Below are 14274 nucleotides of genomic sequence, written 5' to 3' on the forward strand. Positions count from 1 at the left end.
GCCATGTAGTTTTAGACAAACGAATTGTTGTTTTATAAACAAAATGCGCTCGATCAGTACCGCCCTGGGTACTGCCGCGAACGCAAGGTAAACTCCGACGCTGCTGCCGCCAATACCGCATTGCGCAAAATTATTGTTCCCCCCTACAAAATAATTTCAATAAAATTGTTATTTAACAATGATTTCTATAAAATATTATGTTTTCTCCCAAATTTTTGTAAATTAAGGATCTTGTACAGAGGTGCGTTTTATATGTATGTACGTCTTATGCATCGGCAATGCGACACACGGACACACACACACGTCGGTCGAAGTGACAACGAAGTTTGGAACTTTAGGAAAAAATTAAGTTTCATCGATCTCAGCAACGAGGGAGTACCTTTGTTTTATTAGTAGGGAAGGGGAAAGCTTGTGGTGTAGTGGGAAGATGAAGAAAAAGGAGAAAGAGAGGGATTACTAAGAAAAATGGAAGGAAATGAGGAAGGGGACGAACGGGCCCCAGACGTTAGAAGGGGTGTAAACAAAAGGGGTGCAGAACACACAGTGACACAGACGAGGAAGAACAAGGAATCAGATGTGTCAAAAGCAGAAATATAGGTAATAACAGCTCAATGGAAAGAGAATATAACTGCTTTTGTGGTGGATTTAATGAGGGAGGAGGTGACAACCTCTCCCGACTAGTAAATCTAGAGAAAAAAAAAAACGAAAGAAGCATGGGAGGTTAGGTTTAACCAATTAACACTAGTTACCCAAAGATTTGATAAACTGGAAGAACTAAAGAAGGAGAATCAAAACCTAACTAAAGAAATAGATGAATTGAAAAGACAGTTAAAAGAAGTAAAATATGAGAATGAGGAATTAAAAAAGAATAAAGATAATTAAGGGTTCATGGCAAAAGAAGCACAGGGTTGGAGAAAACTCCAAGAGAACAACAAAATTGCATTTAGAGATATAGTGACAACAGATGAAAGAACAAACTAAGGACACGGTTATTAAAGTGATGAGAGAGAAGGAGAATATAGTACGAGAGCGGACAAAAAGAAATATATAATTATATTAGGGATGGAAGAGAAGCATAATCCAAATATGACCACAAGAGTAAAGGAGAAGGAAAAGGTAAACAATATATTGGAAGTAGTTCAAGAGGATAGGCAAGACACAGGGAAAACATTGAAGAAATATATAGACTAGGGAAATACAATACAGATAAGACCAGACCAATTAAGATCAAATTTAGATCACAAACGATAGCAGACAATATCTTAGCAAAAACAGGGAAACTAGCAGACAGTGGTCAATATAAACAGGTATGGATAAAAAAAAAATAATAAAGAGGAAAGAGGATGAGAAAACAAAAAGACTAGAAGCTAAGGGAAAAAAACGAGAAAAGAATAAAGTCAGACAAAGAGAAATTCTTTTGGAGACTAGTGGGTATGAAAGTGAGGAGATGGTTCATAGAAGAAGAAGAAAAAAACCCGGAAAGGAAACAGAAAACACGATGGAAGTAGCAGAAAATTAAAAGTGTATTACACAAATATAAATGGCTTAATAACAGGCTTGAACGAACTGAATGAATTACCTGAAGGAAAAAGAACTGGACACAATGGGAATAATAGAGGCAAAATTGAAAGGTCCACTACCACCCAACAGTGTAGGACATGGTGCATATAATTATTGGATTAGAAACAGAGAGGTAAAACAAGAAGAATATAAATGTGAGGAATGTCACATATATGAGGAATGTCACATATGTGAGGAATGTCACATATGGAAAAAATAGAGTAGAGATGATTATGATGGAAGTGGAGGACAGTGATGGGAAGAGCAGGAAGTTTGTAGTAAATTATGTGCCTCCTAAAACGGCTTCGTGGGAAGAGAGAGAACACAAAAATATGTTAGAAGACACCAGGATAACACTAGATTAAGATAATGGAAGATAGAGGAAGAATAGTTATAATTGGTGATTTTAATTGTAAAGAAATCTGCTGGGAAGAGATGACAGTGAAGGGTGGAGACGACCTATGGGGAAATGTACTACTTGATATGATTATAGAACATACAATGATGCAATGGATACAAGAGAATACTAGTTATAGAAATGAGGAAGAACCATCGAGACTGGACCTAATAATCACATCAGAACCCGAAATAGTGGACAAGATTGAATATAAGACCCCAATAAGTAAAAGTGACCACATATTGGTTGAACTTGAACTAAATGAAGAAAAATACATGGGGAAAAAGAACAATATAGAAAGGGAAGATTGATGTATGAAAAAACAAATTTTGATAAAATATGAGAATGCTTTCAAAAAGCAGACTGGGAAAGGATACACAAGGAGGAAACAACAGAAGAGAAATGGAACATTTTGACAAAAAATTTATAAAGGAGTGGAAAAGTATGTTCCAAGACAAAAACAAGAAAAAGGATATGTAAAGTGCTGGTACACAAAAGATGTAGGGAGCTAAAAGAAAAGACAAAAGGGATAAAGCTTGGATAAAATGGAAAAAAGACAAAATACCTGAAAAATGGATAATATATACTAGTTATAGAAATCAATATGTACAAGTATGCAGAGCAGAAAAGAGGAAATACGAAAAAGATATCATTGAAAAATGTAAAGATCAACCAAAACTATTTTACAGATTTGTAAACAACAAACTGAAAAACATACAAGAATTAAAGAAACTACAACTAGGAGGAGTTGAATACACAGAGGAAATAGAAATGGCAGAAATTACGAACAAACATTTTAAATCAGTGCTTACGAGGGAGAACATACAAACTAGAGATGTCGAATGGGGGGAGAAAGTCCCCTCTATGAAAGAGAAGTATCAAGGAATGGAATAATGAATCACTTGAGTAATCTCGATGTCAGAAAATCGCATGGACCAGATGAAATGGCAAACTGGATTTTGAGAGAATGCAGGAATGAACAGACAAAATACATAGTCTAATAAACAGTTCATTGAAAGAAAGAAAAGTTCCAGAAGATTGGAAAAGAACAAATATAGTACCAATATATAAAGGGGGAAACAAGGAAGACCCTACTAACTATAGATTGGTCTCTCTTACAAGTACAATAGCTAAAATTTGTGAAAGAATGATCAAAATTAGATGGGTAAGGCATTTGGAAATAAACAGCATATTAATCCAAGGTAATATGGATTTAGAAAAGGACGATCATGCATCACAAACTTAATATGTTTCTATTCAAGGCTAATAGATGTAATACAAGAAAGAGATGGATGAGCTGATTGTACATTTCTAGACCTGAAAAAAGCTTTTGATAAGGTGCCACATAAGAAATTGCTAAAGAAATTAGAAACTGCATGAGGAATACAGGGCAAACTGCTGAAATGGATGGAAGACTTCTTGCATGAAAGAAAAATGAGTGGTGATAAGAGACAAACACTCTAATTGGGATAAAGTGATAAGTGGAGTTCCACAAGGAACAGCTCTGGCCCCAATAATGTTTGCTATATATATTAATGATATGGATAAAGGAATTGACAGTTATATGAGCTTCTCTGCAGACAATGCAAAATTTTCGAAAAAAGTGAACACTGTAGAAGACAGTGAGTCGCTAGAGAGTGATCTCAGTAAAGTATGGGAATGAAGTAGGAAGTGGGGAGATGGAATTCAATATTAAGAAGTGTAGTATAATGGAATTTGGAAGAAACAAAAAAAGAATAGTGTGATCATATAAATTGGGAGAAGAAATTAAAAAAAAAGTAGAAAATGAGAAGGACCTGGGAGTCATTATTATGAATAATATGTCCCCTGAGAAACATATAAGCAAAATTTTTGGAGAAACTCATAATTTAATAAGAACAATTAAAGTGGCATTTATATACCTGGACAAAGAAATGGTGAAGAAAATACTAGTCACTTTGATAAGACCAAGATTGGAGTATGCAGCGATGATGTGGTCACCAAGTACAAAAAATGTATAACAAAACTTGAAAGAATACAAAGAGCAATTACAAAATTGGCACCAGCACTCTCAGAACTATCATATGAAGAGAAACTAGCAAAACTTGAGCTAGACATTAGAGCAAAGAAGAGAGAGAGGAGACTTGTTAACTATTTATAGAATCATTAAAGGCATAGAAACTATTGAAAGAGAGGATCTAATAAAATGGGATAATAGAGATACAAGAGGACACAGAAAGAAAATCAAGAAAGACAGTTATAGAAGAGACCTAAAAAAGAACTGCTTTCCCCACAGGGTAATAGATGTTTGGAACAAGTAAGATGAGAATGTGGTGTGTGCAAAAACGATACATGAATTTAAAAACAGTCTAGATAAAATGAGATATCAAGACGGGACACCACAAGCATAGCTCCCCTTCCAGTAAAATACAGCTAGGTAAATGCATACTATACTAGTTTCAAAGAGGTAGACCACATACTATACCAGCACCAAAATACTATCTCACCTTCTTGCTGCATCGCCTTCAGTCTGAGCAGTGTGGAAGGAGGCTGGGATGACTATGAAGAACTGTGATGGCAGAAAAATACATGGGTTTTAATTTGTATATAGTGGGTGAAAAGGGTGTGTATATTCTCATGTAATTTTGTTTTTGCTATGCATGTGTCACAGATTCATCCTGTATTGTCCTTTGTATTCAATCTTTGACATCATAATACATCACTTTTACTGCTCAAGACTGGATACCTTCAAATTTCTTTATTCATTAGATCCCTTTGATTAATTTCATCATCATCATCATCATCATCATCATCATCATCATCATCATCATCATCATTATTATTATTAGTATTATTATTGTTATCATTATATTTTTGTAGGACTATTTAAAAAAAAATTAACTCATCACCTTTGTAAGTAAAATATAGTTTTGTTGGATTTCTTTTAATATGTGTTAGTTGTGCTTCTTTGATGTACATTGTTACATGTTTGCAGGATGCTTACTAATAACAGTTTCTCCCTGTTAGGTTTTGTAGTGGAAGATTTCCTGAGAGAACAGAAGCAACCATTGGTGTTGATTTTAGAGAAAGAAGAGTTGTTATAGATAATGAAGAAATTATGGTAAGACTGAAAGATTTTAAATTTCTGTAGATTTTTTTTCTTTTCTCCATTTGCTTTACAGAATGCATATCTTGTAGGTTTTACCATTTTATTTTATTTTTATTTTAGGTTATTTATTCTTTGTGGAATGTAGAGTTGCATCTAACCTCATGAATATATATTGTTATTAGAATATTACAAAAGGAGTAGTATGAATAAGAGTTTTGGCAGATTACAACCAGTAACAGAATATCTGGGCAGAATTTTGTGCATTTAGAAGGGGTAGAGGAAGTATGGATTATATGACTAATTCGATAGAGTAAAAAGATGTATCAATTGCATATGAGTATAGTATCTTCAAAACTTCCTCAAATTAGATAACTAACAAGTGCCTGACCTACATATAAAGGAAAAGGAAACAGAATAGACTTGAACTAGTATAGACCAATGTCAAACTTGTCATACTTATCCATAATCATAGAAACAACAGTATGGCACATGAATAACTTATTCTACTTGGGCAAAAGAAGAATAAGAAAAAGGAGAAAAGAAAAGAAGGAAAAAATACAAACACATGTCAGTCAGGGTGGCAGTGATATCTACAAATTTCAAGGATAACAATGACAAGGAAGTACCTGTGTTGTATTAATAGGGAAAGGGAAAGTTCTTGGTGTGGGAAGGTGAAGAAAAAGGGGAAGGTGGAGGGATTACTGAGGAAAATTGAAGGAAATGAGGAAGGGGAAGATTGGGTCCAGGAAGCCAGACTAGAGATGCAACTAAAAAAAAAAAAAAAAAAATTAACCTTGACCAAAAAAACATGGATCTTTTTTTTTTTTTTTTATAACTCAGCAAGGAAAAGAACCATATTACAATAATTTTTCGATGTTAGAATATCAAATAAATCAGTATACCCCTCACTGCAGGTTTTCTATGGTGTTAGGACACTTCCATTTTCTGTGGTTTCATGTTTTGAGGTTTTTTATTTATTTTACAATGTACAGTTGCCCCACTTAGTTTTGGCACAGTTTTAAAAATGTTTTGGACAAGAATAGCAACTTGCCCAGTATTCTTTTTTATTACATTTTCATTACATTTTCATGTCTGTTCATTTACATGTTTTTTTTGCTAAATAATAACTACCTTTAAAAAATGTGACAAACAGCGAAATACTCAAAATGGTGTAGCAGACGACACATTTTTCTTGACTTACTAATGACATCTATCACTCTTATTTGACTAGTAATATGATTAATATACGTTGCAGAGGAGAGAGAGAACGCAGGAATCCGTTCACGTAGTGGTCGATGGTAAACTAACAACCAGCTTCAAGCTGTGAGTGGTGTTGAGTGCAGTGACAAACTAACCAAAACTAACTCGTATACTTATAAGTTATGTTATAACCCTATTATTAAATCAATTATTTTCATTTATTTATTCAGCAGAGGGTTTGTTAGTCTACCATCGACCACTGTGTGAATGAATTCCTGCATTCTCTCTCCTCTGCAATATATATTAATCATATTACTTGTCAAATAAGAGTGATAGATGTCATTAGTAAGTCAAGAATAATGTGTCGTCTGCTACACCATTTTGAGTATTTCTCTGTTTGTCACATTTTTTAAGGTAGTTACTATTTAGCAAAAAAAAAAAAAAAAAAAAAGCATGTAAATGAACAGACAAGAAAATGTAATGAAAAAGAATACTGAGCGAGTTGCTAGTCTTGTCCGAAACATTTTTAAAACTGTGCCAAAACTAAGTGGGACAACTGTACATTGTAAGATAAATAAAACACATCAAAACATGAAACCACAGAAAATGGAAGTGCCCTAACACCATAGAAAACCTTAAGTTAGGGGTATACTGATTTATTTGATTTAATACACAAGGAGGAAACAACAGTAGAAGAGAAATGCAATATTTTGACAAATTTATAAAGGAGTGGAAAAGTATGTTCCAAGACAAAGCAAGAAAAAAATATGTAAAGTGCTGGTACAACAAAAGATGTAGGGAGTTAAAAGACATAAGGGATAAAGCTTGGATAAAATGGAAAAAAGACAAAAGACCTGAAAAATGGAAAATATGTACTGGTTATAGAAATGAATATGTACAAGTGTGCAGAGAAGAAAAGAGAAAATACAAAAAAGATGTCATAGAAAAATGTAAAGATCAACCAAAACTATTTTACAGATTTGTAAACAACAAACTGAAAAACAAACAAGAATTAGAGAAACTACGACAAGGAGTTGAATACACAGAGGAAATAGAAATGGCAGAAATTATGAACAAGCATTTTAAATCTGTGTTTACCAGGGAGAATATACAACCTAGAGATATCGAATGGGAGGAGAGAGTCCCCTCTATGAAAGAGATAAAAGTATCAAGGAATGAAATAATGAATCACTTGAGTAATCTCGATGTCAGAAAATCGCATGGACCAGATGAAATGGCAAACTGGATTTTGAGAGAATGCAGGAATGAACTAACAGACAAAATACATAGTCTAATAAACAGTTCATTGAAAGAAGGAAAAGTTCCAGAAGATTGGAAAAGAGCAAATATAGTACCAATATATAAAGGGGGAAACAAGGAAAACCCTACTAACTATAGATCGGTCTCTCTTACAAGTACAATAGCTAAAATTTGTGAAAGAATGATCAAAATGAGATGGGTAAGGCATATGGAAAAAAACAGCATACTAAATCCAAGGCAATTTGGATTTAGACAAGAACAATCATGCATCACAAACTTAATGTGTTTGTATTCAAGGCTAATAGATGTAATACAGGAAAGAGATGGATGAGCTGATTGTACATTTCTAGACCTGAAAAAAGATTTTGATAAGGTGCCACATAAGAAATTGCTAAAGAAATTAGAAACTGCATGAGGAATACAGGGCAAACTGTTGAAATGGATGGAAGACTTCTTGCATGAAAAAAAAAAAAAATGAGTGGTGATAAGAGACAAACACTAATTGGGATGAAATGATAAGTGGAGCTCCACAAGGAACAGCTCTGGCCCCAATAATGTTTGCTATATATATTAATGATATGGATAAAGGAATTGACAGTTATATGAGCTTCTTTGCTGATGATGCAAAATTGTTTAAAAAAGTGAACATTGAAGGAGATTGTGAGTCGCTACAGAGTGATTTCAATAAAGTATGGGAATGGAGTAGGAAGTGGGAGATGGAATCCAATATTAAGAAGTCTAGTATAATGGAATTTGGAAGAAGCAAAAAAAGAATAGTGGGATCATATAAATTGGGAGAGGAAGAAATAAAAAAAGTAGAAAATGAGAAGGATCTGGGAGAGTCATTATTATAAATAATATGTACCCTGAGAAACATATAAACAAAATTTTTGGAGAAACTTATAATTTAATAAGAACAATCAAAGTGGCATTTACATACCTGGAAGAAGAAACTTTTGATAGAGAGGATCTAATAAAATGGAATAGAAATACAAGAGGACACGGAAAGAAAATGAAGAAAGACAGTTATAGAAGAGACCTGAAAAAGAACAGCTTTCCCCAAAGAGTAATAGACATTTGGAACAAGTTAGATGAGAATGGGTGTATGCAAAAACAATACATGAATTTAAAAACAGTTTAGATAAAATGAGGTATGAAGACAGGACACCAAGAGCATAGCTCCACTTCCCGTAAAATACAACTAGGTAAATACACACACACACATGTGTCGGTCAAAGTGACAATGAAGTTTGGAACTCCAGGAAAACTTCAAGTTTCATCGATCTCAACAAGGAAGTACCTTTGTTGTATTAATAAGGGGATAGCTCGTGGTGTAGTGGGAAGGTGAAGAAAAAGGAGAAAGAGAGGGATTACTGAGGAAAATGGAAGGAAATGAGAAAGGGGACAAACGGGCCCCGGGTTAGAAGAGGTGTAAAAAAGAGAGGTGCAGAACACAAAGACGAGGAAGAACAAGGAAGCAGAAGTGTCAAAAGCAGAAATATAGATAATAGTAGATCAATGGAAAGAGAGGATAACAACTGCTTTTATGGATTTAAGGAGGGAGGAGGTGACAATCTCCCCCGACTAGTAAATCTAGAGGAGAAACTAAAAAAAATGAATGAAGCATGGGAGGTTAGGTTTAACCAATTAACGCTAGTTACCCAAAAAGTTGATAAACTGGAAGAACTAAAGAAGGAGAATCAAAAACTAACAAAAGAAATAGAAAATTTAAAAGACAGGTAAGAGAAATATTGATGAAAATGAGGAATTAACCCTTTCCCCAACAATTTCTTAGTTAAAAAGTTTCATTTTCAGACGAATTTTTTTATTTTGGTTTTATATAGTATTTTTCATGCTGATTATGAAAAACAATTCGTATTTAATTTTTTCCCATTTTTGTAGTCAACTTTTTACTTTGAAAATACCTTTGTAGGCAAAAAACGAGTTAACTCATCTTCCTATAAAACATATATTTTCACCATATTTTCTTAATTTTTCTCGTATAAGTTTACCAAAGTATAGGGGAATGAAAAACATATTTTGTTTTTAATTTTTATTACATTTGCTACCAAAAACATAGCATATTATAATAATATGCAAATATGAATGAATGAAATTACTTTTTCTGGCATTTGATCATGAATGAAATAATTTGAAATACTGTTAGTTGTTAGCAAAAAATAAAACAAATGACCTTTTGCACATATAAAAGAATAGTATTCCTTCAGCAAATTTATAAATGAAATTATTTTGAATGGTACTTTTCAAAACATGGCACAACACATAGAGCTACTTGGCATACTGTACACATATATCGTGACTCTTTCCTGACTGGTTTCCCTCTATGGTCATGCTTAAGACTGCATGCAACACATTTTCTTGTTGGATTTGTCTTTTTTTCTGTTGGTGGAATTTCCATTGGAAAATGTCCTCCTGGCGTATACCGTGAACTTCCTGGTGATGTCGAGGGTCTACCTGGTGATCTTTTTGGTGGTAAAGCTGGCTCATACTTGTCAAATATATCTCGTATAATTTGCATACGAAATTTCAGGTGTGTCAGGGGTTTTTGTCCTTGCATACTGAACGCTTCTTGATGCAGGATGAAAGCATTCCATACTGCAATATCCATCAAATGGAAGAAGACTGTCTTGTAATATTTCTTACCCCGTTTCCTTGTAATGGGATAATCTACAAGTTGCTGGTCCACCTTATCAACTCCTCCCATTGTATAATTGTATTCATATACAACTTTGGGTTTCTTCACAGGCCCTTGTCTTGTCTCAATGTCATGCATAGCTGGGTTGTGAATGGTTGACAGCATTGCAACGTCCTTTTTGTCTTTCCAACGAAGAGTCATTACCTTGCCTCTCTGAAATGCTACAACTTCTCCTTTCTTCAGTTTTTTGCTTTTCAGCTGTTCTGGCACTTCTTTTCGATTCAAACATAGAGTTCCATAAGTATCAATCTGGTTCCTAACTAGAGCATCAGCTAATTGCGGGCTAGTGTAATAGTTATCCACAGTAACACAATAACCTTTCCCAAATAAGGGCTTCATCAAAGATAAAACAACACGTGAACTCACAGGATATTCATCATACTCTGGATCAAACTGTGTTCCTTTCCCAACATAAATGGTCATTTTGTACACATATCCAGTCTTTGACTCACACAACAAAAAATATTTCACTCCAAACCTCCTCCTTTTCAGTGGAATATACTGTACCCATCCTAACCTTCCCTTGAACAACATAAGGCTTTCATCTATACATACATCTTGCCTAGGGGTGTAACACTTCGCAAAGTTCTCACGCAATCTCATAAATACATCATAAATCTTATACAATTTTGGGTTGGGGTGGGTTTGTGCATCATGAGTTTCATTATTTACAAAATGAAGATACTGTTTTATCTTACTGTACCGTTTCAGAGTCATTAGCTTCCGAAAAATTGGTCTTTCAAGCAGTTCATCTTGTGACCAGTTCATTTCTTCTTCTGGCATTTTCACAATACCCTGTAGCATTTTCATGGCAAAAAATACAAAAATTTCTGCCTTTGTTACAGGGCGCCACAAAGAATTGCATTGTACAGTTTGTTCAGCAAAACGATTAGTCTCTACCAGTACACAGTCAATAATCCTGTTATCGATAAAAAGACTGAAGAATTCAAAAGGACTCATTTTTGTTGGGTCTTCATCAGTCGTAATTCCAGGATTTCCTGTGAATGGGAAACGTGCTGGTGCTGAATCATGCTGTCCTCTGATAAATCTAGGCTTCTCCAAGCTCTTGCATCACCTTCCTCCTCTGCTCCATCATCACTTGTGGAGAAATAGTCATTGTCTGATGAACTGGCACTGTCATCAGAAGTATTCAAGCTCCTGAGGGAAGGTTCATATTCACTATCTTCCTCAGAATTAGACATTTGGGGTGTAATTTATTTGAAAAAGCCACAAAAAACGAGTGGTAATGTGGATGAAGACTGCACCTGCCAACAGTGGCTGCCGTAGCAAGTCTAACTAGAATGGCCTTGAACTGCCTGTGCTACCCTATCGTCTCTGCCAAACGCACGATATGACGAGAGTACTCGTTTCACACGTAGAATGGCTTAGAAAGGCTCAGAATCGACGAGTAAATACGTCTGTAGCTGGTTTTTGAAGATTAGTTTTAGACGAGTATTCTCGTCGACGACTAAAAAAAAAACATTAGGTGAAAACGAGTCTACTCGTTTCTGCCGGGGAAGGGGTTAAAGAGGAATAAATAGAATAAAGAGTCCATAGCAAAAGAGGTAAGTTGTTGAAAAAAGGTACAAGAGAACAATAAAATTGAATTTAGAGATATAGTGGAACAGAAGATGAAAGAAACTAAGGACACAGTTATTAAAGTGATGAGGGAAAAGGATGATATAGTAAGAGACTTAGCAGATATAAAGAAATTTATAATTATATTAGGTATGGAAGAGAAGTATAATCCAAATAGGACTAGAAGAGTAAAGGAGGAAAAGGAAAAATTAAATAAGATATTAGAAGTAGTTCAAGAAGATGAACCAGAAACAGGGAAAGAAATAGAAGAAATATATAGACTACAGAAATACAATACAGATAAGACCAGACCAATTAAGGTTAAATTCAGGTCACAAATGACAGCAGAGAATATCTTAGCAAAAACAGGGGAAACTAGCAGACAGTGATCAATATAAACAGGAATGGATAAAAAGAGAAATTAATAAAGAGGAAAGAGAGGATGAGAAAACAAAAAGACTAGAAGCTAAGGAAAAAAATTAGAACAGAACAGAGTCAGAAAAAGAGAAATCCTATTGGAGAATTGTGGATATGAAAGTGAGGAAATGGTGCAAAGCAGAGAAAAACAGAAGGGAAACGGAAAAAGCGATGGAAGTAGCAGAAAATTAAAAGTGTCCTACACAAATATAGATGGCTTAATAACAGGCTTGAACGAACTGAATGATTATCTGAAGGAAAAATAACCAGACATAATGGGAATAGTAGAGACAAAATTGAAAGGTCCACTACCACCCAACAGTGTAGGACATGGTGCATATAATCATTGGACTAGAAACAGAGAGGTAAAGAAATGGGGTGGAGTTATGTTCCTGACTAAGAAGGATATAAATGTGAGCAATTTCACATATGAAAAGAATAGAGTGGAGATGATTATGATGAAAGTGGAGGATAAGGATGGGAAGAGCAGGAAGTTTGTAGTAAATTATGTGCCTCCTAAAACGGCTTTGTGGGAAGAGAAAGAACACAAAAATATGTTAGAAGACACAAGGATAACACTAAATAAGATAATGGAAGATGGAGGAAGAATAGTCATAATGGGTGACTTTAATTGTAAAGAAATCTACTGGGAAGAGATGACAGTGAAGGGTGGAGACGACCTATAGGAAAATGTACTACTTGATATATTTATAGAACATACAATGATGCAATGGATACAAGAGAATACTAGGTATAGAAATGAGGAAGAACCATCAAGACTGGACCTAATAATCACATCAGAACCCAAAATAGTGGACAAGATTGAATACAAGACACCAATAAGTAAAAGTGACCACATATTGGTTGAACTGGAACTAAATGAAGAAAAATACATGAAAAAACGAACAATATAGAAAGAGAAGATTGATGTATGAATTTTTTTTTTTATAAAAAGAGAATTCTTTCTAAAAGCAGACTGGGAAAGAATACATAAGTAGGAAACAACAGTAGAAGAGAAATGCAATATTTTGACAAAAATTTATAAAGGAGTGGAAAAGTATGTTCCAAGACAAAAGCAAGAAAAAGATTATGTAGTGTTAGTACAGCAAAAGATGTAGGGAGCTAAAAGACAGAAGGGATAAAGCTTGGATAAAATGGAAAAAATACAAAAGACCTGAAAAATATATATACTGGTTATAGAAATGAATATGTACAAGTGTGCAGAGGAGAAAAAAGAAAATACGAAAAAGATGTCATAGAAAAATGTAAAGATCAACCAAAACTATTTTACAGATTTGTAAACAAACTGAAAAACAAACAAGAATTAGAGAAACTATGACAAGGAGTTGAATACACAGAGGAAATAGAAACGGCAGAAATTATGAACAAGCATTTTAAATTGGTGTTTACGAGGATCCAATAAAATGGGATAGTAGAGATACAAGAGGACATGGAAAGAAAATCAAGACAGTTATAGAAGAGACCTAAAAAAAGAACAGCTTTCCCCACAGGGTAATAGACATTTGGAACAAGTTAGATGAGAATGTGGTGTGTGCAAAAATGATACACGAATGTAAAAACAGTTTAGGGAAAATGAGATGAAGATGGGACACCATGAGCATAGCTCCCCTTCCTGTAAAATACAACTAGGTGAATACACATCAGTCGAAGTGACAGCGAAGTTTGGAACTCCAGGAAAACTTCAAGTTTCATCAATCTCAACAAGGGAGTACCTCTGTTGTATTAGCAGGGAAGGGGAAAACTCGTGGTGTATTGGGAAGATGAAGAAAAAGGAGAGGGGGATTACTGAGGAAAATGGAAGGAAATGAGGAAGGGGATGAACGGGCCCCGGATGTTAGAAGGGGTGTAAACAAAAGAAGTGCAGAACACACAGACGAGGAAGAACAAGGAAGCAGAAGTCTCAAAAGTAGAAATATAGATAATAGGTACAAAGTAAAGAGAAAGGAAGTTAAGCATAAAGGAAGCAAAGACGAGAGCAGATGTGAAATAGGGTAAGAGTATGACAAAAAAAATTGAAAGTAGTAAAAAGATGTTTTG

At 34.5% G+C, this 14274-nt stretch overlaps 1 protein-coding gene across 7 annotated transcripts in view; it reads left to right on the plus strand.

Annotated features, from left to right (window-relative positions):
- The window catches only part of LOC143027725 (putative Ras-related protein Rab-33), an 80391-nt gene that overhangs the window by 40492 nt on the left and 25625 nt on the right, over positions 1-14274 (plus strand). For all 7 annotated transcript variants that reach the window (XM_076189207.1, XM_076189206.1, XM_076189211.1 and 4 more), the window contains one exon: positions 4964-5057. In XM_076189207.1, the coding sequence (XP_076045322.1) occupies positions 4964-5057 (94 nt within the window). The remainder of the gene's footprint in view (positions 1-4963; positions 5058-14274) is intronic.

This window comes from Oratosquilla oratoria, chromosome 8 (genome assembly GCF_046742065.1).
Source record: "Oratosquilla oratoria isolate Oo_2021 chromosome 8, ASM4674206v1, whole genome shotgun sequence".
Classification (NCBI taxonomy): domain Eukaryota; kingdom Metazoa; phylum Arthropoda; class Malacostraca; order Stomatopoda; family Squillidae; genus Oratosquilla; species Oratosquilla oratoria.